At 45.5% G+C, this 23,442-nt stretch overlaps 1 protein-coding gene across 3 annotated transcripts in view; it reads left to right on the top strand.

Moving 5' to 3' along the window:
* The first annotated feature begins 9,123 nt into the window (after positions 1-9,123).
* Positions 9,124-23,442, top strand: part of micu3a (mitochondrial calcium uptake family, member 3a) — a 195,917-nt gene continuing 181,598 nt past the window's right edge. For all 3 annotated transcript variants that reach the window (XM_069924577.1, XM_069924576.1, XM_069924578.1), the window contains exon 1: positions 9,124-9,457. In XM_069924577.1, the coding sequence (XP_069780678.1) occupies positions 9,179-9,457 (279 nt within the window). In that variant the 5' untranslated portion in view covers positions 9,124-9,178. The remainder of the gene's footprint in view (positions 9,458-23,442) is intronic.

Raw genomic sequence — 23,442 nt, 5'->3', positions numbered from 1 at the left:
CCCTCATATTCTTGCCTTCTTCATCTTCCTTAAGGCCCACTATCTTTATGTTATTTCTTCTGTTATGGTTTTCCATTGTATCTATTTTTTGAGCTAGTAGTTCTTGTGTCTCTTTAGTTTTTTTATTAGATTTCTCCAATTTCTTTTTTAAGTCTTCTACCTCCATTTCTGCTGCTACTGCCCGCTCTTCCATCTTGTCCATTTTTTTTCCCATTTCTGTTAAGGTCATCTCCATTTTAATTATTTTCTCCTCTGTGTTGTTTATTCTTTTTCTTAAATCCTTAAATTCCTGTGTTTGCCATTCTTTAAATGATTCCATGTATCCTCTAATAAGAGCAAGTATATCCTTTACCTTGCCTCTCTTTTCTTCTTCTATTTCACCATACTCTTCCTCTTCTTCTTCCTCTGGGTTGACCATCTGTTGTTTCTTTGGTGCCCTTTCCTCCTCTTCTATCTTGTTTCTATTGTCTTCTGTGGTCTCTTCTTGCTGCAGGTGTTCTGCAGCTGTCGTTGCCGGCTGTGGAGATCGACTCCCCAGCTGGTCCCCCCTCCCGTCGGTGTGTTTTTTTTCATTCGCATCGCGCATGCGCGAAGTTTCGCGCATGCGCGGTTGCGCACTTTTGTTCGGCTCTGCGAGCCATTTTTGTAGTCCATTATTTACCGACCTGAGGGAGCGGGTTTCTCTCTCCGCAGCGGGCCTCTTCGGACAGGTAAGGCCTTCACCTTTTTCCTCCTTTGTCTTCTCTTCCTCTCTTCTTACCGTTGCTTTCGACTTTTCTTTTTTTGTCGCCATCTTCTTTCCACCTTTATACTCACTTTTCTGTAACTTTTATTTCTGTGCCTTTGTGTTTTCTCTTGTTTTTCCCGACTTTTCTGGAGAGGGCTGGAGTTCACCGTCCGGCCACTACTCCATCACGTGACTCCTCCCAGTTTCCCACTGCTCTTTGCAACTTTGTACACCTGCGCCTTCAATTTTACACTCTCCTTTATTTCCTTTGTTAACCACCATTGATTTTTCCGTCCCTTGCTGCCCTTTTTCCTGACCGGAATATATTTTTGTTGACATTACAAAATATTTCTTTGAAAATCTTCCACTGTTCCTCAACTGTTTCATCAATTAGCCTGTGCTCCCAGTCCACTCTGCCCAATTCCTCCCTCATCCTATGGTAGTCATCCCTGTTTAAGCATAATATATTAGTTTTAGATCTAACTATTTCCCCTTCCATCTGAATGAGAAATTCAATCATACTATGATCGCTATTTCCCTGACTATTACATCATTTACTCTACCTATCTCATTGCACAACACCAGATCCAGGAGAGCATTTTCTCTTGTTGGTTCCTTAACATGCTGCTCAAGAAAGTTATCGCAGATGCATTCTATGAAGTCCTCTTCCAGATTCCCACGACCAACTTGATTTTCCCAATCTATGTGGAAGTTAAAGTCCCCCATGACTACTGCCATATCATTATTACATGCCTCACTTATCTCTTGTCTCTCTATTTATTTCCTGTGCCACTAAACTATTGTTATTTGGTGGGTGATAGATAACACCCACCAATAATTTTTTTCCTTTGTTATTCTTTATCTCTACCCAAATGGACTCAACATTATGCTCTTTAGATCTTATATCATCCCTCACTACTGCCTGGAGCTCAACTTTGATTAAGAGTGCAACTCCACCTCCCTTACCATCCTGTCTACCTTTTTGCACCACCTGATACCCTTGAAAGTTTAATTCCCATTTAGGGTCACCTTGTAGCCATGTTTCCGTGATGGCTACCAAATCATAGGCATGGGTACCGATTTGTGCCTCAAGTTCACTAACCTTATATCTAATACTGCGGGCATTCAGATAAAGTGCCCTTATGCTCTTTGTCCTTTTAATATCTAGTGACTTCTGTAACCTTTTCTTTTGATTTTTCTGCCCACTATTTTTCTTTGTAATTTTCTTAACACTATCATTGACCCGAAAACTCACTGCACCATCTGATTTTTTACTTTCTCCTGCCAACATTACTTTTCCTATTTTACTTTTCCTGGCCATTACTTTATCTTCCCTACCCTTTTCCCTATCACTCTGGTTCCCATACCCCTGCCAAATTAGTTTAAACCTTGCCCCACTGCTGTGCCAAACATACTTGTCAAAATGTTGACACTTTTTGGATTTAGGTGCAACCCATCCCTCTTGTAAAGTTCATACCTTCCCCAAAAGAGATCCCAATGATCCAAGAAGCCAAATCCTTGCCTTGTACACCAGCACCTCACCTCACCCACACGTTCATTTTCCTTATACTTACATTCTTTTCATCACTTGCATTTGGAACAGGTAGTAATCCCGAGATCACCACCCTAGCGTTCCTGTCTTTCAGCTTTCATCCCAGCTCACTGTAATCCCTTTTCATTACCTCCTCCCTTTTCTTGTCAATGTCATTTGTACCCACATGTACCAAGACATCAGGCTGCTCTCCCTTTCCTCTCAGAATATTTTGGACCCGATTTGTGATATCTCGTACCCTTGCACCAGGGAGGCAGCACATCATGCGGGTATACTTATCTGGCTCACAGAACCTCCTGTCTGTACCCCTGACAATGGAGTCCCCAATAACTACTGCATTTCTCCTTTTCCTTTTCTTTTGCACCACTCTGCCAGGAACCAAGAAAAGGAAGAAAGAGAAAAGGGTGGTACCAACTGCCTGTGTTCAGAGTGAGAAAGTTAGGGATATTTTTGAACCATTCACGACGGTTTCATTTCAGTTAAAGACGGATCCAATCAAGTCCCAGTTAAAATCCTGCGGGATACTGGAGCAGCCCAATTGCTTGTATTAAGCAACATTTTGAATTTTGGTGAGGAGACCGATACTGGAGATGTGAATTTAATTAAAGACATTGGTGGTGAAGCAGAGCCTATACCTTTGCATAGAATAGTGATTAAATCTGACTTAGTTAATGTCCCGGTTATGATAGGGATAAGATCATGTCTGCCGGTGGATGGAGTTCCTCTTTTGTTAGGAAATGATTTAGCAGAGGATAAAGTCATACCTGCAGTGAAGCTCACAAGTAAGCCATTGATTTTTGAGTCTGAAAAGGATTTGGAAATCTACCCTATGTGTGCCATAACTAGAGCCATGTCTAGAAAAAAGGTAGAGGTAGAAAAAGTCTGTGATGATCCTGTAGGGGAAGCAAGCATTGAGGACAAACCTACGGATCCAGCTTTGCTGTTCTCAAGAAAATAATTAATAGCTAGACAAAAGAATGATCCTGATCTTGCTGGGATAAGAGATAAGATTCTGTCTAACCAGGAAATTGAAACTGTGCCAGTAGGTTACTTTGTTCAAGATGGAATATTGATGAGAAAGTATAGACCATAAGTGATACCTGCCAGTGAGGCAGGTTGTAATTCCCAAAACTTACAGGAATGAAATATTAAAGTTGGTTCATAGTACACCTTTAGGAGGTCATCTTGGAGTGAAGAAGACGGTAGAAAAGATAAGGAAACAGTTTTATTGGCCGAAATTAAGAAAGGATGTTGTGAACTTTTGTAGAACCTGTCACACTTGTCAACTGGTGGACAAGCCTAATCAAGGACCACCAGTGGCACCTTTACAACCCATCCCTGCTTTTGGGGAGCCCTTCTCAAAAGTGATTATTACATTGGCCCATTACTAAAAACCAAAGCAAGAAATGAATATTTGTTAACACTCATTTGCACAGCTTCAAGGTTTCCAGAGGCTATTCCCCTGAGAAACATTAAAACAAAGATGATTGTGAAAGCTGTGCTAAAATTTTTCACACTGTTTGGCCTACCAAGGGAAATTCAGTCAGACCAAGGAAGTAATTTTATGTCTGGAATATTTCAATAGATGGTGTATGAATTGGGAGCCCATCCAATTGTGTCATCTGCCTATCATTCTGAAAGTCAAGGTGCCTTGGAAAGGTTCAATTTAACTATGAAAAATATGATGAGGGCTTATTGTGTGGAAAATAATAAGGATTGGGATGAAGGAATCCATTTGTTATTGTTTACTGTTAGAGAGGCAACTCAGGAGTCTCTTGGTTTTAGTCCATTTGAGTTGGTGTTTGGTCATGAAGTCAGGGGTCCATTATTATTGTTGAAGGAACAGTGGATACATAATGATATACAATCAAATCTGTTGGATTATGTTTTCAAATTTAAAAACAGATTACATCAGGCTTGCGAGATGGCAAGGAAAAATTTTAAAACTGCTCAGGGAAAATGAAAATTCGGTATGATCAAAAAGCAAAAATTAGGGACATTAAACCTGGTGACAAAGTATTGGTTCTGTTCCCAATGCAGTCAAACCCTTTGAGAGCTCAGTTTTTAGGACCATATAAGATGAAATCAAAAATTAACCAGGTCACCTATGTCATTGATCGTCGAAGAGAGTCACAGGTCTGTCACATGAACATACTTAAACCTTACTTTGAGAAAATGACTGAGGAGGAAACTAGGATTCCAACCAAGGTGCTAGTTATGGAGAAAAGTAAGGAGAAGATAAGTTTGTGGAAGGTCATGGAGCACAGAAAGTGATAAGCCCCAGGCTGGAAAATTCTATAGTTTTGCAAAACTTAGACACCAAGTTAATGCATTTGACTAAATCAGAAAGGGAAGAAATTAAGACATTACTTATGAAATTTAAGGATATATTCCCAGATGTTCCAAGAAGAACTACTGTGGCTTGTCATGATGTGGAGGTCAGTGATCCTATGCCTATTAAGCAGCATCCTTACTGAGTTAATCAGGAAAAGAGCAGATTGTTGGATCAAGAGGTGGATTATATGCTCAAAAATAACATCATCTGAAAATCAAGTTCAAATTGGAATTCACCCTGTGTTCTGAGCTAGATGGCTCAATTAGGTTTTGTACAGATTATCAAAAGGTAAACAAGGTGACAAAGACTATGTGTTCCCTATTCCCAGAATAGATTATTGTATAGATAAGGTGGGAAAGGCTAAGTTTCTTACAAAGATTGATCTCTTAAAAGGATACAGGTGTGTTCCTTTGACAGAGAAAGGCAGGGAGATTTCTGCATTTGTTTCACCTTCGGGATTGTATGAGTATGATGTTATGCTTTTTTGGATGAAAAATGAACCTGGCACATTTCAGAGAATGTTTAATGCAGAAATTCAGAGTTTAGAGCACACAGGCGCCTATATCAATGATTTAGTCATTAGTACGGATACATGGGAAGAACACATGCTTGAATTAGAGCAGTTATTTCAGAGACTGGTGGAAGCACACCTCACAGTGAATTTGCATAAGAGTGAGTTTGGACATGCCACTGTAATTTATCTTGGTTATGTGGTAGGACATGGACAGGTGGCACCAGTTGGAGCAAAGATATTGGCTATCACTGCATTCCCTATCCCCAGTAATAAGAAAGCTCTTCAGAGATTTCTAGGTATGATTGACTACTATCGTAGATTTTGTAAAATCTTTGCAGAAATTGCACTCCCATTAACAAAACTACTTGGAGAGAAAGAACAATTTATCTGGTTAGATGCATGCCAGGAAGTGTTTCTGAAGTTAAAGGCCATTTTATGTCATCAGCCTGTACTTGTGTCCCCTAACTTTGAAAAGCCATTCTTTTTAGCTGTGGATGCCAGTGATGAAGCACTTGGTGCTGTTCTGTTACAGAAGAAGGATGTTGATGGAGTAGAACATCCTATTTCATATTTCTTGAAAAAGTTTAACAACCATCAACAGAATTATTCAGCTATTGAAAAGGAGTTATTAGCACTTGTTTTAGCATTGGAACATTTTGATGTGTATATTTGTACTGCTCAAAAACTGTTAATAATATATACTGATCATAATCTATTAGTTTTTCTGTCTAAAATGAAAAATAAGAACAGGCGGTTATTGAATTGGAGCTTACTATTACAAGAGCATGATTTAATTATTATACATATAAAGGGAACTGATAATGTATTAGCAGATTGTTTGTCAAAATGTTAATCTGGGTAGATATGAATTTAATCACATATTTAATGTAAAAAAATGGAGTGTTTATTTTATTTTATTTTATTGATGTAATACTTCCATTTATTGTTAAAAATTTGTACTTGCAGACCAAATATTTTTTTAGCAGGGGAGGTGTTGCAGTATTCTGTGTTGTGTATTGGCCTATGAGTTGTGTGTTTTTTATGTTAAAAAGTGACAGTTTACTTTAGAGAGCCAAGGTGAAGATGGACTGCTGAGAGAGTGGGAGACAGACTGAGCATGTGCAGAAAATTATCTAAATTTTTCTGGACTTCAATGATAAACCACCACTGGGGGTGCTGTGAGTGGAAGAAAGCCCAGAGCATGAGTCATGGTCTGGAGGACAGTTTAGAATATTGGGATTTCAAAAAGGATGAACATTCCGAAGGCAGCCAGAAGGATCCGGACCAAGACAGTTGTTCCTCTCTCTGCAAGCAACACAAGACAACTTCAAAATTTTTGCTCTCTCTCTCTCTCTCTCTCTCTCTCTCTCTCTCTCTCTCTCAAAGATCTTTTGGCTTCAGTTTGCCAAGCAAACTGAATTTTGTTTATGACCTTTGCTTCAGTTGAGATCGAAGTTTTGTGAGTAATGTTTGTTTTGTGTCTAAGTTTTTCTGTGGGCTGGTTGGAAATATAACAGACTTTAATTACATATGTTATATTTAGGCTGGGGAATTTATTAGTTTTTCACTGTTACAGAAATTTACATAGTAACCAGTGGGCATTGTTATAAAAGGGGGTTTTGAATTAAAGTTTGAAGGTGAAATTTTTGTTAATAAAGTAATTGTTCATCTTTACCCCTGTGTGATATGCCTTCTTTGTGGTTGCTAGTTTGATCTTGAAACACATAGAAAAGAGGCAAATGGCAAATAATATAGCTAGACTGCTAAGTATGATACATCCAGCGCAGTCTTGGTCAGATCCGGGAGTGGCTGTAGTTTTGGATACAGAGAAGGCCTTCGACAGATTGGAGTCAGATTTTCAGTTCAAGGTGCTGAAGAAATTTGATCTGGGACAAACATTTATCAATTGGGTCAAGACACTTTTTAATAAACCTCAAACCAAAATTATTACACAGGCAGATATTGCCAGTGTTTTCCATGAACAGATCAAATAGATGGGGTGTTCCTTTTACCCCTGAACATTCATATTAGCTATGGAGCCACTGGAGGAAGCCATTCTGCAGGATCCAGTCATAATGTGGTTCAAGGTGGGCCAGGTCGACCACAAAAATCAACCTTTTGCTGATGATGTGTTAGTGTATTTGATGAATCCCAGGGGTCAATGACCAAGTTGAGGGCCATACTTGAGGATTATGGGAATGTTTTGGGGTACAGAGTAAATTTGGATAAGACTGAGGTTATACCTCTGACAAATGGGGATTATGATTAGTATAAACATGACAGTGAGTTCAAGTGGCCGAGGGATGGCATAAAGTACTGGGGGGGGGGGGGGTGGGGGAGTCAAAGATAAAGATTTATGTAATTTGTACAAGCTTAATTATATCCCTTTGCTCTGGAAGATTGAGGAGGACCTGGCCAGATTGAGGACTCTGCCCATTACACTGATGGGCAGTGTCAACTGTGTCAAAATGAAGATGATGCCAAAGCTCCAATATCTTTTTCAGTCATAACCCATTGCATTTCCTCAGGGTTTTTAAAAGTGCTTAACAAGTGTGACAGGAAGTTTCTGTGGCTAGAATTTTCATGGAAAAGTTAACATGGGATTATAAACTGGTGGGTTTAAAATTACCTGACTTTAAAAAGTATTAATTGGCATCTCAATTGAGATTTATCGCCTTGCTCTTTGAGAGATGAATATTAGGTTACATTTGTTAGGTGAAGAGATAGCCAAAGAATTTATTTATAAATGGGGTGTAAATCTACTGGCTGTCCTTGGTTGTTACACACAGGCTGAACTCTCTTGGAACTCGTGTAATTTTCCATTTATAACCCACAAAAATATCACTGCCCGTCAAATCAAAATAGTTTTAACATAGAGATTAATTGAGTTACAGCACCTATGCTTCCACTTATAGACTAGCCATCCGGGCTACTTTGCCTATTATGAACACCACCCCAATGACAAACCCAATTGACTCCACCAGTCCCAGCCTCACCCTTCACAAATTTTTCCTCCACCACCTCTTCTATCCCATATTTTTTCTCATCTCTTGTCCATTCTTCCCACCTGTCACCCTCCATTTATCTCCATTTTTCTTGTCCATCCACTCTCCTCATCCCAGCAAATCTTGACATTCCCAACCTCTTCCCCACATTTCACCTGTCATCTCCTAATCACCGTTGCCTCTCATTCCTCCCCTGTCTCATCCCCATACCCCATTTCCTCAGCCCTTCCCCATTACCTGTGAAAATATATAATTTTGCAATTAGATCAAGAATGTATTGTAGAAAACAACAAGGCGCTCCTCTTTTCAGATTCCAGAGTGAAGGACACCCAAGAGACTGCAATGGAAAAAAAACTTGAGTTTCAATCCAAAACATTAATCATCCCTTAATCTCCTCATATACTGTTTAACAGGTCTTTCAGTAGTTTTCTTTCTGCAAGTGTTTTTTTTAAAAACAGGCATTTATTTTCATCCTTCAGTGCAAAATGATACAAATTGAATTGTTTATTGTCACTTGTCCTGCGATGCTGAGAAATGTTTGGTTTTGCTTGCTATACTGGCGAATTAACTCATAATTCAATGCATCAAGTAGTACAATTAAACCTATCTACGTGTATATGTTTATAGAACACAGAATCTGGGTTTCCTGCCCATTTGCAAGTTTAAAAATTTCTAGGTATAGAATTGGTTCGATCTTTCCAAGGGCATCGTCTTTTATTAACAAGACGTTGATGGAAGAGTCTCGTCTGATCGGGAAAGGAAGTGTCCTTGAATCTGGAGGTTCGTGTATCTCTTTCCCAGCGTGAACCGATGATGTCTGGGTCTGGCACTTGAGCCGCTGCCTGCCCTGTTCTCCATCAGCCCGTCCGTCTCGTGCGCATGGCCCCTTTCGAATGCTGGTGTGGGGGGGATCGATGCATCCACAGGCTCACGCCTACTCTGCCGCGGGCAGTCATTGCAGGTGGAGGTCAGCACCCCCGCCCCCGATCTCGCGAGAGTTGCCGGTTCGGCTCCGCTGGCTGTCGGTCGCGAGCGAGCTGCGCCGATGGCTGCTGCGGGGAGGATCGTGTGGCTGCAGCGCTTGTGCTCCGGCCGTCGGCGGCCGGCCGCTTTGAGCAAGGCTGCCTGGAAGAGAGGGGCGAGTGGGGATGCGGCGCCGGATGGAAGGCGCAGGCTCTGCGTGGCCGTGGCGTGCGGCGCGGCGGCGGCGGCCGCCGCCTCCTGGTGTTACTATGAGGCAGAGTCGCAGGCGGGGAGGAGGAGATGGGCTTTCCTGTCCGATGAATTGCGAATACCGGTTGTAAAAGCCAAGGGGAAGGCCAAGGTAGGTTTCTGAGTCTCCCGTCCTGCCAGTGCACAGGTGAACGGTGCTCCTGATCTGAGTGCATCACATTCTGTCATCTCTCTCCAGGAGGCCTGAGGTTTATGGCCAATTTAAATGAATCCAAGGCATCAAGTAGTAAAATTAAACCTATCTATGTGTATATGTTTATAGAACTCCTGAAGGGAAGACCAAAACCGGAGGCGAATCTTGACGCAGAGAGCTAAGGAGGTTTAGAAACTATTCCAATGCAATGTATATTTTGCAATTGAAGGCCTGGCTGCAAGAGTTGGATCCATTTGGGACCCTAAATAACGGGAGAGTGGGACTGAAAACATGGAATGTGTCAAAATTCAAGCTCTCATTTAACTGGAGTTGGTCAAACACAAGGACATGTTTCAATCACAGCAGAATTTTAAGTGCCCTCAACTTTATGTGGGGGTGGGGGGGGAACGGGTGAGATGGGCTGTATATATTAGTGGAGTTTGGAGGTGATCGGGCATCATTGGGTGTTTTAACAGCAGAAATACTCAGGCTGTATTAGGGTATATTCTATTAACAGACAGAAACAAATGTTAATAATAAATTGGTGTTTTCTCTGGTTGGCAGGTTGTAACTATTGGGATACCCTGGGAATTGGTGCTTAGGGAGCAGTTATTCATAATCTCGATCAACAATTTTGCCAAGGGGATGAAATGTCATTATTCCATATTTGTGGATGTGACAATGCTGGGCAGGATTGTGAGTAGTGGGGAGAATATGGGGAAACTTCAAGAGGATGTAGACGTGGAATATTTTCTACAACACATTCCATGTAAGGTAATGAACTTTGGCACCCCAAACAGAGTAATAGATTTTTTAAAGTGTCAGATTTGGTATCTAGCTTTCGATGGAACCTGGGTGTCTCTGAAATTTAATGTGCAGGTACAGCGAGCAGATAGTAGGGAAAATAATGTATTGGATTTTATGGCAAGGAGATTTTAGTGCAGAATTAAAGAGGATTTGCTTCAATTATATGGAGCTTAGGTGAGGCTGAATTTAGTGTATCGTTTACAGTTTTGATCTTATGAAAACTATATACCTACCAATGCGACAAAGCTTCACAGGATTGGTCCTGCGATGGTGAGTTTGCCTTAGGAGAGATTTCACCTATAATTTGTAAATCACTGCATAGATAGAAGCAATTCAGCTTATGTCCACACCTGCTCCATATCAGAACTACTCTCCACCCTGTTTTTTTTTATCCTGTAGTCTAACTTATTTACCAAATTCTCTTCCAAAACCCACAATAGAACCTATATCCCACCACAACTGCAGGCAGGCAATGAATTCCATTGCACATCGCACAAAGATGTACCACTCTTAATCCCCTAATTCCATTTCTCTTTATTCCTTCCCTGTGATCTTAAGTCCTTGACTCCACAAATAGGAACAGCTTCTCACCAGGTCCCTCATAATTCTGATTCTGTGTGGCTTTTCATCTCTTTTTCAATCTTTCATACCTCTTTCAATGGTTTGTCTCCATGAATCCTGAGATCTGTCTTCTCGCTTTACTCTTCCTACACCTTTCTCCACATTCAACTTATTTGCCATGCATCAGTCCATTTCAGTAGCTTATTTGTATCTGGCTGAATCTATCATTATCCTCTTTGCAGTTCACAATAATGCCAAGTTTAGATTCATCTACAAATTTGGCTTGCATTTCCACTTCTCCCCTGTTACTATAAACTTTAAAAAAAAACAATAGCACTACAATGATCTTTCGGGAGCACCTTCCTTCAGTTCAACAGCTGTTCACAATAATCCTGTTACTTGGCCAACTTCATATTCATGCTTTAATGACCCTCTTATGCTCTATTATGCTTTGCTGATAAGCCTGTTATGTGGCATCTTACCAAAAGTCTCTTGAAGCACATTAGCTCCACTTGAAATTCTATTAGATTGATTAAGTATAAAATGCCCTGAATGTCCTTGCTGCTTTGCCTGAGTTAATTCACTTCTTCCATGTGTCTAATAATCATGTTTCTTAAAATCTTTCAACTCAGGTTAAACTTCTTTTAGGAAGTGAATAACATTTCTAGTCCTTTGGCTCTGCTCCCATAAAGCATTTAAAGTTTCTCATCAGTCAAAGGTAATTTCCTCCTGTACTTGCATCAAAATTCTTGAATGCTTCCTATTCAAGGCATCAGTAAATTTAAGTTCAATCACCTTTTCTCATGTTAACAATTTTTGATGTATTTTATGTTTCGACTATCTCCTTCACTTCCTTGGTGAAGATGTGAAAGATCTTTTTTAAAAATGAGAGATGATTTTATAGAAACTTAGTAAATTTTTATAGGACTTGACAGGGTGAATGCAGAACAGATGTTTGTTCTGGCTGAGTGACCTGGATCCAGGGGTCACAGTTTCAAATCAAGGCAAAGGCTTTTTAGTAATGAGATGGGAGAAATTTTTTCATGAAAAGATTGTTGAATCAGAAATTCTATGCACTGGAACACTATGTCATTGGAGCCTATGGAAGCTTAGTCATTAATTATATTCAAATGGACCAAAATAGATTTTTTTTGGGATATTAAGGGAATCAAAGAATGCAAGAGAGTACAAGAAAATAATGGTGACATAGAAGATAAGTTTGCACGACCATAAGATATAGAAGCAAAAGTAGACCATTTATCAAGAACTGATGCATTTTCCCACCCAGCCTACTGCCCATCCTACTCTCTGTAGCCTTTGATGCCCTGGCTAATGAGGAACCTAACAATCTTAACTACCTATGGCAACAAATTCCACAGATTTACCACTCTCTGGGTAAAGAAATTCCTCTGCATCTCTGTTCCAAGTGGACACTCTTCAATCCTGAAGTTATGCCCTCTTCATGGGAAACAACCTTTCTACATCTACTCTGACCTTATCTTTCAACATTCAAAATGTTACATTGAGATCCTCTTCATTCCCCTAAATTCCAAGAGCTGTCAAACGCTCCTCATGTGATAACCCTTTCGTTTCCGGAATCATCCTTGTGAACCTCCTCCGAACTCTCTTCAACGTCAACACATTCTTTCGTAAATGAAAGGTCTTATTTCTCATCTATGCCTTATAAAGTCTCAACATCACATTCTTGGTCTTGTATTCTATTCCTCTAGAAATGAATGCCAGAATTACATTTCCCTTCTTTACCATCAACTCAACCTGCAAGTTTATGTATGTAGAACCATAGAACACTACATCACAGAAAATAGGCCATTCAGCCTTTCTCGTCTGTATAGCTAGTCCCACTGACCTGCACCATTCCATTATCCTCCAGACCTCCCCTACCTATGTATCTATCCAGTCTATTTTTAAAACTTGAGAGTGAGTCCACATTGACCAAGTCAGGTAGCAACTTGTTCTACACGTCCCTACTCGCTGAGTGAAAAAGTTCCCCTGAATGTTCCCCCTTTCACCCTAAGTGCATGTCTTCTTGAATTTATCTCTCACAATCTGTGGAAAGAGCCTTCTTGCATTTCCTCTATCTACAGCTCTCAATTTTGTAAGCCTCCATCAAATCTCTCCTTATATTTCTATGCTCCAAGGAATAGAGCTGTAACCCTGTAGCTCAATTCCTGAAGACCCAGCAACATCCTAGTAAATCTTCTCTGCACTCTTTCAATCTTACTGATATCATTTTTGAAATTTGGCAACCAGAACTGTATACAATACTCCAAATTTGACCTCATCAATTTGTCACCAAAGACTCTCAAAAATTTCAACAAGTGTACCGTGGAGAGCATTCTGTCTGGTTGCATCACTGTCTGGTATGAAGATGCTAATGCTCAGGACGGGAAATATCTCCAGAGGGTTGTTAACTCAGCCTGCAATATCACTGGCACCAGTTTTTACTCCATTGAGGGCATCTAAAAGAGGCAGTATCTTAAGAAAGCAGCCTCTTTCCTCAAGGATACCACCACCCAGGCCGTACCCTCTTTGCTCTGCTTTCATCAGAGTGAAAAGGTATAGGAGCTTGAAGACTAGAACTTATCGGCACAAGGACGGCTTCTTCCCCTCTGTGATCATGTTCCTGAATGAACAACGAACCACAGACACTACCTCACTTTGTCTTTTTCTTTAACTTTCATGATTTTTATTTATTTTGTAAGGTGGTTTATATAAATGTTTGCACTGTGATGCTGCTACAAAATTATTTTTATGATATTCATGACATTAGATTCTGATTCCTAGAGGATGGCTCCCAGGTCCCTTTGCATCTGGGTATTTTCAATTTTCTCCCCATTTATAAAAAAAACTGCCATTTTATATTTTCTACCAAAGTACAAGACTACGCTTTCCAACATTGTATTTCATTTGGCCATTTCTCTGCCCATTCTCCTTATCTAAGTCCTTCTGCAGCCTTTGTTTCTTCAACACCAACTGCTCCTCCATGTATTTTTGTATTATCTGCACACTCAGCCACAGAACCATTCATTTCATCATCTAAATCATTAATATGCAACATAAAAAGAAGTGGCCCAACCCTGTGGAAGATCACTAGCAACTAACAGCCAAAGAGAATATTATCCTTGTATTCCGACTCTCTGCTTTCTACCAATCAGCCGATGCTCTACTCAGGCTAGTATGTTTCTGTTATACCATTGGCTCTTGTCTTGTTAAGGAGTCTCGTGGGCAAATTGTCAAAGACCTTCTGAAAATCCAAATACACAACATCCATTGCATCTCCCTTATTCAGCCTCCCTGTCACTTCAATGAATTTAAAAGGTTTCCCTTCAGGAAATCTTGCTGGCTTTGGACTATCTTGTCACGTGCCTCCAAATACTCTGTAACCTCATCCTTTCCAATCAACAAGCATCATCCCAACCACTGACAGCAGGCTAACCAGTCCATAATTTACTGGTACTTTCTGCTGCCTCCCTCCCTTTTTGAATAGTGGTTGACATTTGTAAAATGAAAGTAAACATTATCTGCCTTGTCTATCTTTGTTTTTCATATCTATCTACTTGTCAGATTCAATGAAATATAATTGGAAAAAAGGTGGAAATGTTAAATTATTTCATTACAAAGTCCAGAAAAGCATTGATATAGTAAAATTATACCAGTTGATGTGGAGTACATTCAGGTGAGATAGAAATGGTAAACAATTGGCATGAGGCTAAAAGAGGGAGGAAATGATCCATAAGGTCAAAGTTGGAAAGTACCTGTCAGCTCAAATGAACAGTAGGTAAGAAAATGTTGGAAGAGGGTATATGGGAGCACAGTAAAGTTTAGGGAATGCCTATCCAATCTCCCCTAGTCCTTCAATCCAGGAAACATCCTAGTGAATGACCTTTTCACACAATATTCCAACTAGTATTTCATAAAGTTGCAACATAATGTACCCACACTTCCATTATGTTCCTTGACTCTGAAGGAAAGTGTGCCATATACCTTCTTCACCACTCTATTTACTTGTATTGCCACTTTCGGAGAACAATGGACTTGAACAGAGGAACATTGGTTCAAGTTTATCATCTGATTGCACAAGTACAACTGACAAAACAGCATTCTCTGGTCTCCAGTGCAAAGCCATGCAAACACAAAAGACATAACGCACATACAGACAAGAGATACATCTGCAGAATAAATTATATATTTAGAGAGATAACTACCGTAGATATTTGTGTATAATGCCACCCGTATATAATGCGACCCATGTATAATGCGACCCCCCCCCCCCCCATTTATGAGGGGAAAAATTTTTACCCCTGTGTATAATACGACCCTCTCCCCTTCCCTCACCTGCCTGAGTCGCACTCGCACCTCTCCACTCACCCGCCTGGCCTCCTGAGTCGCGCTCACATCTCTCCACTCACTCGCCCGGTCTTCTGAGTTGCGCTCACATCTCTCCGCTCGCCCAGCCGCCCGAGTAACGCTGCTGACTACCGCTCGCCTGGCAGGCCACCCGAGTTGCGCTGCTGACTACTGCTTGCCTGCTCGCCTGCAGAAAAAAATTAAATGTTACTCTCGTGTATAAGGCGCCCCCACCCCCCTATTTTTGAGGGGAAAAGGGGCAAAATTTTCACATTATACACAAATATTTACAGTAAATATTGTTTAATAAATAGTAGAGTCTCAGAGGATTAGTGAGTGGTCTTCATGGAGCCTGACCATTTACTAGAAAATGTCCTATTCTTTGACTTCCCAGAATGCATCACATTGCACTTGTTTACCCATATTTCATACAAGTATGGGTGAACATATTTCTGTATGTTAATTTTACATCAAAGGAGTTGCAGTGCTGGAACTCATCTGTGTAAACTGACAAGACATTCATTTGAAAATGGAATCCAATCTGAAGTTTAGACTTTTGTGTAAGAAATGTTTTTTGTCTCTTTTTGTTTTTCATTAAATGCAATTATAAAATATTAAACATGCCTAATGATAAACAATAAACATATGTGTCATTGTATGTCAAAACAATGCTGGAGAAACTTAGCAGATCAAACAATATACTTTATACATTATATAAATATAACCAAGGTTTCGTGCTTGGCCCTCCATCAAGGTATGAGCATACATGTTTTACTACATGTTAATATCTTCATAGTTTTTCAGGAAAGTTCAAAATATTGATTGTGCATAAACCTGTAATGCTGACAGTCAGTGCTTTTTAATGATATAAACATTGATGTTTGAAAGGTTATACTTGAATTTGTGTAAAACTTCTAAATGGACCGTTATTTGAGTTGCTTGTTATTAGTAGCAATGTATGATGCAAAAAAAAATTAAAGCAATTCATAACTGTAGAACTTGGAGAAAATGGTCCTGAAGTAACATTGAATTTATTAATTAAAAACACAAGTTGGAGAAACTCAGCAGGTCACACAGTGCACTTTATTTATTAAAAATAAATATACATAAACAAACATTTTGGGCTTGAGCCCTTCATCAAGGAGAAAATGTTGATCGGCACCCAATAGATCAGCCATGATCGTATTGAATGGCGGAGCAGGCTCGATGTGCCATTTTTGGCCTACTCCTGTTCCTACTTCCTATGTTCCAAACAAAATAGTTGGGGGGGGAGAGATGTGGGGTGAGGAGCACAGTCCCAAAGGCAGGAGGTAATAGATGGATAAGGGCGGAAGGGCACATCAGCAAGCAGGGGAAGGAGGGATGGGCTCCACCTCTTCCCTCTGACTTCCCCTACACTCTACCTCCCCCCGCCTGACCACTCCAGCCCTCCCCGCCTGACCGCTCCAGCCCTCCCCGCCTGACCGCTCCAGCCCTCCCCGCCTGACCGCTCCAGCCCTCCCCGCCTGACCGCTCCAGCCCTCCCCGCCTGACCGCTCCAGCCCTCCCCGCCTGACCGCACCAGCCCTCCACGCCTGACCGCTCCAGCCCTCCCCGCCTGACCGCTCCAGCCCTCCCCGCCTGACCGCTCCAGCCCTCCCCGCCTGACCGCTCCAGCCCTCCCCGCCTGACCGCTCCAGCCCTCCCCGCCTGACCGCTCCAGCCCTCCCCGCCTGACCGCTCCAGCCCTCCCCGCCTGACCGCTCCAGCCCTCCCCGCCTGACCGCTCCAGCCCTCCCCGCCTGACCGCTCCAGCCCTCCCCGCCTGACCGCTCCAGCCCTCCCCGCCTGACCGCTCCAGCCCTCCCTGCCTGACCGCTCCAGCCCTCCCCGCCTGACCGCTCCAGCCCTCCCCGCCTGACCGCTCCAGCCCTCCCCACCTGACCGCTCCAGCCCTCCCCGCCTGACCGCTCCAGCCCTCCCCGCCTGACCGCTCCAGCCCTCCCCGCCTGACCGCTCCAGCCCTCCCCGCCTGACCGCTCCAGCCCTCCCCGCCTGACCGCTCCAGCCCTCCCCGCCTGACCGCTCCAGCCCTCCCCGCCTGACCGCTCCAGCCCTCCCCGCCTGACCGCTCCAGCCCTCCCCGCCTGACCGCTCCAGCCCTCCCCGCCTGACCGCTCCAGCCCTCCCCGCCTGACCGCTCCAGCCCTCCCCGCCTGACCGCTCCAGCCCTCCCCGCCTGACCGCTCCAGCCCTCCCCGCCTGACCGCTCCAGCCCTCCCCGCCTGACCGCTCCAGCCCTCCCCGCCTGACCGCTCCAGCCCTCCCCGCCTGACCGCTCCAGCCCTCCCCGCCTGACCGCTCCAGCCCTCCCCGCCTGACCGCTCCAGCCCTCCCCGCCTGACCGCTCCAGCCCTCCCCGCCTGACCGCTCCAGCCCTCCCCGCCTGACCGCTCCAGCCCTCCCCGCCTGACCGCTCCAGCCCTCCCCGCCTGACCGCTCCAGCCCTCCCCGCCTGACCGCTCCAGCCCTCCCCGCCTGACCGCTCCAGCCCTCCCCGCCTGACCGCTCCAGCCCTCCCCGCCTGACCGCTCCAGCCCTCCCCGCCTGACCGCTCCAGCCCTCCCCGCCTGACCGCTCCAGCCCTCCCCGCCTGACCGCTCCAGCCCTCCCCGCCTGACCGCTCCAGCCCACCCCGCCTGACCGCTCCAGCCCTCCCCGCCTGACCGCTCCAGCCCACCCCGCCTGACCGCTCCAGCCCTCCCCGCCTGACCGCTCCAGCCCTCCCCGCCTGACCGCTCCAGCCCTCCCCGCCTGACCGCTCCAGCCCTCCCCGCCTGACCGCTCCAGCCCTCCCCGCCTGACCGCTCCAGCCCTCCCCGCCTGACCGCTCCAGCCCTCCCCGCCTGACCGCTCCAGCCCTCCCCGCCTGACCGCTCCAGCCCTCCCCGCCTGACCGCTCCAGCCCTCCCCGCCTGACCGCTCCAGCCCTCCCCGCCTGACCGCTCCAGCCCTCCCCGCCTGACCGCTCCAGCCCTCCCCGCCTGACCGCTCCAGCCCTCCCCGCCTGACCGCTCCAGCCCTCCCCGCCTGACCGCTCCAGCCCTCCCCGCCTGACCGCTCCAGCCCTCCCCGCCTGACCGCTCCAGCCCTCCCCGCCTGACCGCTCCAGCCCTCCCCGCCTGACCGCTCCAGCCCTCCCCGCCTGACCGCTCCAGCCCTCCCCGCCTGACCGCTCCAGCCCTCCCCGCCTGACCGCTCCAGCCCTCCCCGCCTGACCGCTCCAGCCCTCCCCGCCTGACCGCTCCAGCCCTCCCCGCCTGACCGCTCCAGCCCTCCACTCCCCCCTGATCTGCCCTACCCCCTACTTCCTCTGATCTCTCCTAGCCCAACCTCCCCTATCTTCCTCGTCTGACTTTCCAAACCTCCACTTCAACCTTGTGACCTCCCCAATCCTTCACCCTCTGACTTCCCCGGCCTTCCATCTCCACACTCTGACATCCCTATCCCTCCCCAACACCTTCCACCACACCAACTCCAACTCTGACCCCTGCTTGGTCTTCACCATCCCCTCTGACCCCTTTGTGAGACGGAGCACTCAGTTCACAGTAGAGACCTTACTTTTGGTCCTTTCACTTACACCTTAATGAGCTTCGTGCATGCCACGGTGCCTAACTCTTTTCTTTTGCCTTTGTCTCCGGGCCTACTTTCACGACTGACTCTCCACTACCCACCCAAGACCACTTCTGCTTTAGGCCACCTTCTTCCTTTAGGACTCCTCTTCCTAGCCAGCTGCCCACTCTGAAACTTTTTATTTCCAATTTCTGCTGAGACATCAATCATTTCAACTTCACCACTCCCCTCTTTTATTCCAATCTCACCTCCACTGAAGGCTCTGCCCACTACTCTCTCTCCAACAATCTCAAGCTCGCTATTAAACCCGCAGACAAGGTTATGGTCTAGCACTGAGGCCAGATGTCAGCTCTCAGACACCTCCTCCTCTTCCACAGGACCCCACCATAGCACGTCAAGCCACGGTCTCCAACACCATCTCCAACCACATCACTTCTGGTCTCCTTGCTCCCACGACTTTCAATCTGACCAAGTTTCACTAATGGCCACAATGTCATAATTCCATGTGCTAATCCACACTCAAAGTTTGTCTGCTTTTCCTACAATATACCTTGCATTGAAATAAATATATTTTAGAAAATTTTGCCCACGTGCAACCCATTGACTTCTAATGTTGCATGCAATTTTCACGTCATTTTTTTCCTCCTTCATTCCTCTATCTGCTCTGGCATTCTGGTTCCCGTCCCTCTGCCAATCTAGTTTAAACCCACCAGAGCAATAAAACCAAACCTTCCTGCAAGGATATTAGTCCCCCTGTTGTGAACTGGGATTCAATAGAAGTGTCCTGTTCTGATGACTGGTCCAGCCTCCCGGATCCTCCCCGGGGGCCCATATATAAGCCTGGTTTCCTGCCTAAACCCTGAACCCCTCTGAAGCCTGTTCATGAATCCTACCTGTGTTGTAAGCTAATAAAAGCATTAGTTCTCCCTCCAGTCGAGTATGAGCTTTTATCTACGCTACAATTTTATTAGCTTACAAACAATGATGGAGGCTTTGCTCAAGCCCAGTATACTGTTAATAGACCTCCAGTCCCCTGACATGGATGAGGAGTTCACATGTTAGTTAGACTGCTTCCAGGCCTACCTGAACGTGACCAGGGACATCTTCCATACAGACAAGCTTCGGAGGTTGGCACTCATCTCAAGAGTAGGGACGAAGGGTTACGCAGTCATCCGAGACTGCCCGACGCACGAGGCCACCATCGAGGCACTGAAGGCCCGCTACATGAAGGCCCTGAATGAGGTCCTAGCGAGACACCGGCTCGCCCTACGCCACCAATGGCCTGGAGAGTCAACTGACCACTACCTGCTGGATCTGCAGAGGCTGGCTAAGAAATGCAGGTACGAAGCTGCTTCGGGCCGCGTCCGGGAAGATAAACAGTTCCGGGACACCCTGGTTGCAGGGGTCCGCTGGAGGTACGTGAGGCAGTGACTGTTCGAGTCGGGAAGGAAGGACTTCGCTAGCCATGTCAAGCTGGCCAAATTACTGGAACAGGCCAGTCTCAAGAACGACGACCTGGAGGCTGGGTGAGCACCTCCAAGGACCAGCTGCTCCTGCTAAAGGTGGACCCCGCTCTAACGGCTGCCGTTTCCCGAGCCCGGGAGTGCTTTTTCTGTGGCAAGGGATGGAACCCTTGTGCCCGCTGCTCAGCCAAAGACTCGGTGTGTTGCAGCTGTGGGAAGAGGGACATTGGGCGAGGGTCTGCTGCGCGAAGGGAAGACTGGGAAAGTCCCTGGCCTGTACCGCTCCTGGACTCGCCTGAGATCACCTGCTGCGCAACCCGTCGCCTACGAAAACTACATGAAGAGGCTTTGTAGCCATGTTGCAGTTGCCTGATTTTGAATTCAGCGCCATAATCATCATCAGAGGAGGAAGGAGGGCGACCATCTTGCCGCGCCACGAGGTCAGCGCCATCATACCTGCACAGGTTGATCAGGACTGAGGGGGCCATGCGAGGGAAGAACACGGCATCTCCGGCGACCTGGCATCACTGGTCCTCGACCAGAATAGACCTCACCAGCTCAGCAACTCAATGGTGACAGTGAAGGTAAACAGACATTCAACCAAGTGCCTGATTGACGCAGGCTCCACAAAAAGTTTCATAGATTTACGGACTGTAGCCCTCTAATTACAGAATCTTCCTGGCATCCCAGTCCCATTCGGCACGGGTACCGAAACATTGGATAATTCAGCTGTCGTTTGAAGGCGGGGAATTTTGTAAATTTCACATGTACGTTTTGGATGAATTTTGTGCTCCAGTATTGTTGGGTCTGGACTTCCTGTGTCACCTTAAAAGCGTGACCTTGGAGTTTTCTGGTCGCCTTCCCCCGGTAACGGTTCCGAATGGAGGCCCTCAAAATCAGAACCCACTTGCAGCCTCTCCATGCTGAACATCAACCCTACCCCTCTATTCCCAAACCTGTCTGCCAAATGTAAGCCCATCACCACCACCAAGAGCAGGAGGTACAGCGCTGCAGACAGCGAGTTCATAAAGAAGGAGACCCAGCACCTGCTGGAGGAGGGGATCATCAAACCCAGCACCAACCTGTGGAGAGCGTAAGTGGTGGTAGTCAAGGGGGAAACTAAGTCCAGGTTAGTGATTGACTATAGCCAAACAATTAACTGATACACACTCCTGGATGCATACCCCCTCCCTCGCATTTCGGATATGGTGAACGATATCGCGCAGTATCGGATCTGTTCAACCATTGACCTGAAAGCTGCCTATCACCAGCTGCCAATCCGTTCTGAGGACCGCCCATACACAGCATTTGAGGCTAACAGTCGACTCTATCAGGTCCGGAAGGTCCCTTTCCTTATTACCAATGGGATGTCTATTTTCTAGCGGCAGATGGCCAGGATGGTGGAGAGTGTGGGTTGAAGGCTACCTTTCCCTACCTCAACAATGTCACTATCTGTGGCCACACCATGGAAGACCATGATGCCAATCTCCAGAGCTTTCTCCATGCGGTGACAGACATGAATCTCACCTACAATTCTGACAAGTGTGTATTCAGGACTAGACAACTGGCTATCATTGGTGGAGAATGGTGTCATTGGCCCCGACCCTGATAGGATGTGCCCCCTGTTAGAGTTTCCCCTCCCTGGTACCACAAAGGCTTTGAGGAGATGCCTGGGGTTTTTCTCATATTACGCACATTGGTCCTTAAAAACGACGACAAGGTTCATCCCCTCTTAAAGGCCACACTATCCCCCTTTTGGCTTCTGCCTAGATAGATTTTAATTAGCTCTGAAGTTACATTGCGAAAGTTGCAATGCACGCAGTAGACGAGAATGTACCTTCCTAAGTGGAAAGTGATGCTTCGGATGTAGCCCTGGCTGTGACTCTCAATCAGGTGGGCAGGCTGGTTGCCTTTTTTCTCATAGACGCTTCAAGGTCATGAGCTCTGGAACCCGTCTGTGGTAAAGGAGGCTCAGGCCATTGTAGAAGCCATAAGGCTCTGGAAGCACTACCTAGTTGGTAGAAGATTTGTGCTCCTCACAGACCAGCACTCTGTCGCATTCATGTCCAGTAATGCTAAGAGGGGAAATTTCAAGAATGTCAAAATTGTTAGGTGGAGAATTGAGCTCTCCACCTACAGTTTTGACATTGCCTACTGGCCAGGGGCCCTTAACGACCCTCCATATGCCTTGTCCAGGGGATGCTGTGCCTCTACACACACCAGTCAACTGCAGACCATACACAATGAGCTTTGCCATCCAGGGGTCACCATCATGACTCCTTTTGTCAAGTCCTGCAATTTTCCCTTCTCAGTAGAAGACGTCAGGGAAATGACCTGGTCATGCCAAATCTGCGCTGAATCCAAGCTGCACTTTTATCGTCCCACGAAAGTACACCTGATTAAATCATCCAGGCCCTTTGAACAGCTCAGCATCAATTTTAAGGGACCTTTTCCCTCCACAAACAGGAACTTTCTCTCGGTCATCGATGAGTACTCTCATTTCCCGTTCGCCATCCCATGCCCAGACACGTCCGCCTTATCTGTTATGAAGGCCCTTGACTCTTATTTTCACCCTGTTCAAGTATCCCGACTATATTCATAGTGACCGGGACTCAGCCTTCATGAGCAACGAGCTGCATCAATACCTGCATGTGAGGGGCATCGCATCCAGCAGGACTATCAGTTAGAACCCCCGGGGGAACGGGCAGGTTGAAAAAGAGAACGCCGTGATCTGGAAGGCTGTCAAACTTGCCCTGAATCTAAGAGGCCTTCCAGACTCGTGCTGGCAGGATGTTCTCCCCATCGCGCTCCACTCAATTAGGTCACGACTCTGCACTGTGACCAGTGCTACTCCTCACGAGTTCATGTTTACATTTGACAGAAGGTCGGCATCAGGGACTACGCTCCCAGACTGGTTCACTAGTCCTGGTCTACTCCTTCTCAAGAAGTTCGTGAGGAGAAGCAAGACCAACCCCCTGGTGGAAAGGGTGAAATTACTCCATGCCAACCCCACGTACGCCTATGTGGAGTACCTGGATGTCAGGGAGGACATCTGCAACCTGCCTGAATTGAGGATCCGTTGCCTCAGGTGTCGCACGAGCTACCTAGCTGTTTTTCCCCACCGCCGCCCAG

The sequence above is a fragment of the Narcine bancroftii genome, chromosome 3 (assembly GCF_036971445.1).
Source record: "Narcine bancroftii isolate sNarBan1 chromosome 3, sNarBan1.hap1, whole genome shotgun sequence".
NCBI lineage: Eukaryota > Metazoa > Chordata > Chondrichthyes > Torpediniformes > Narcinidae > Narcine > Narcine bancroftii.
The sequence above is the reverse complement of the archived record's forward strand: the minus strand, read 5'-3'. Positions and strand labels throughout refer to the sequence as shown.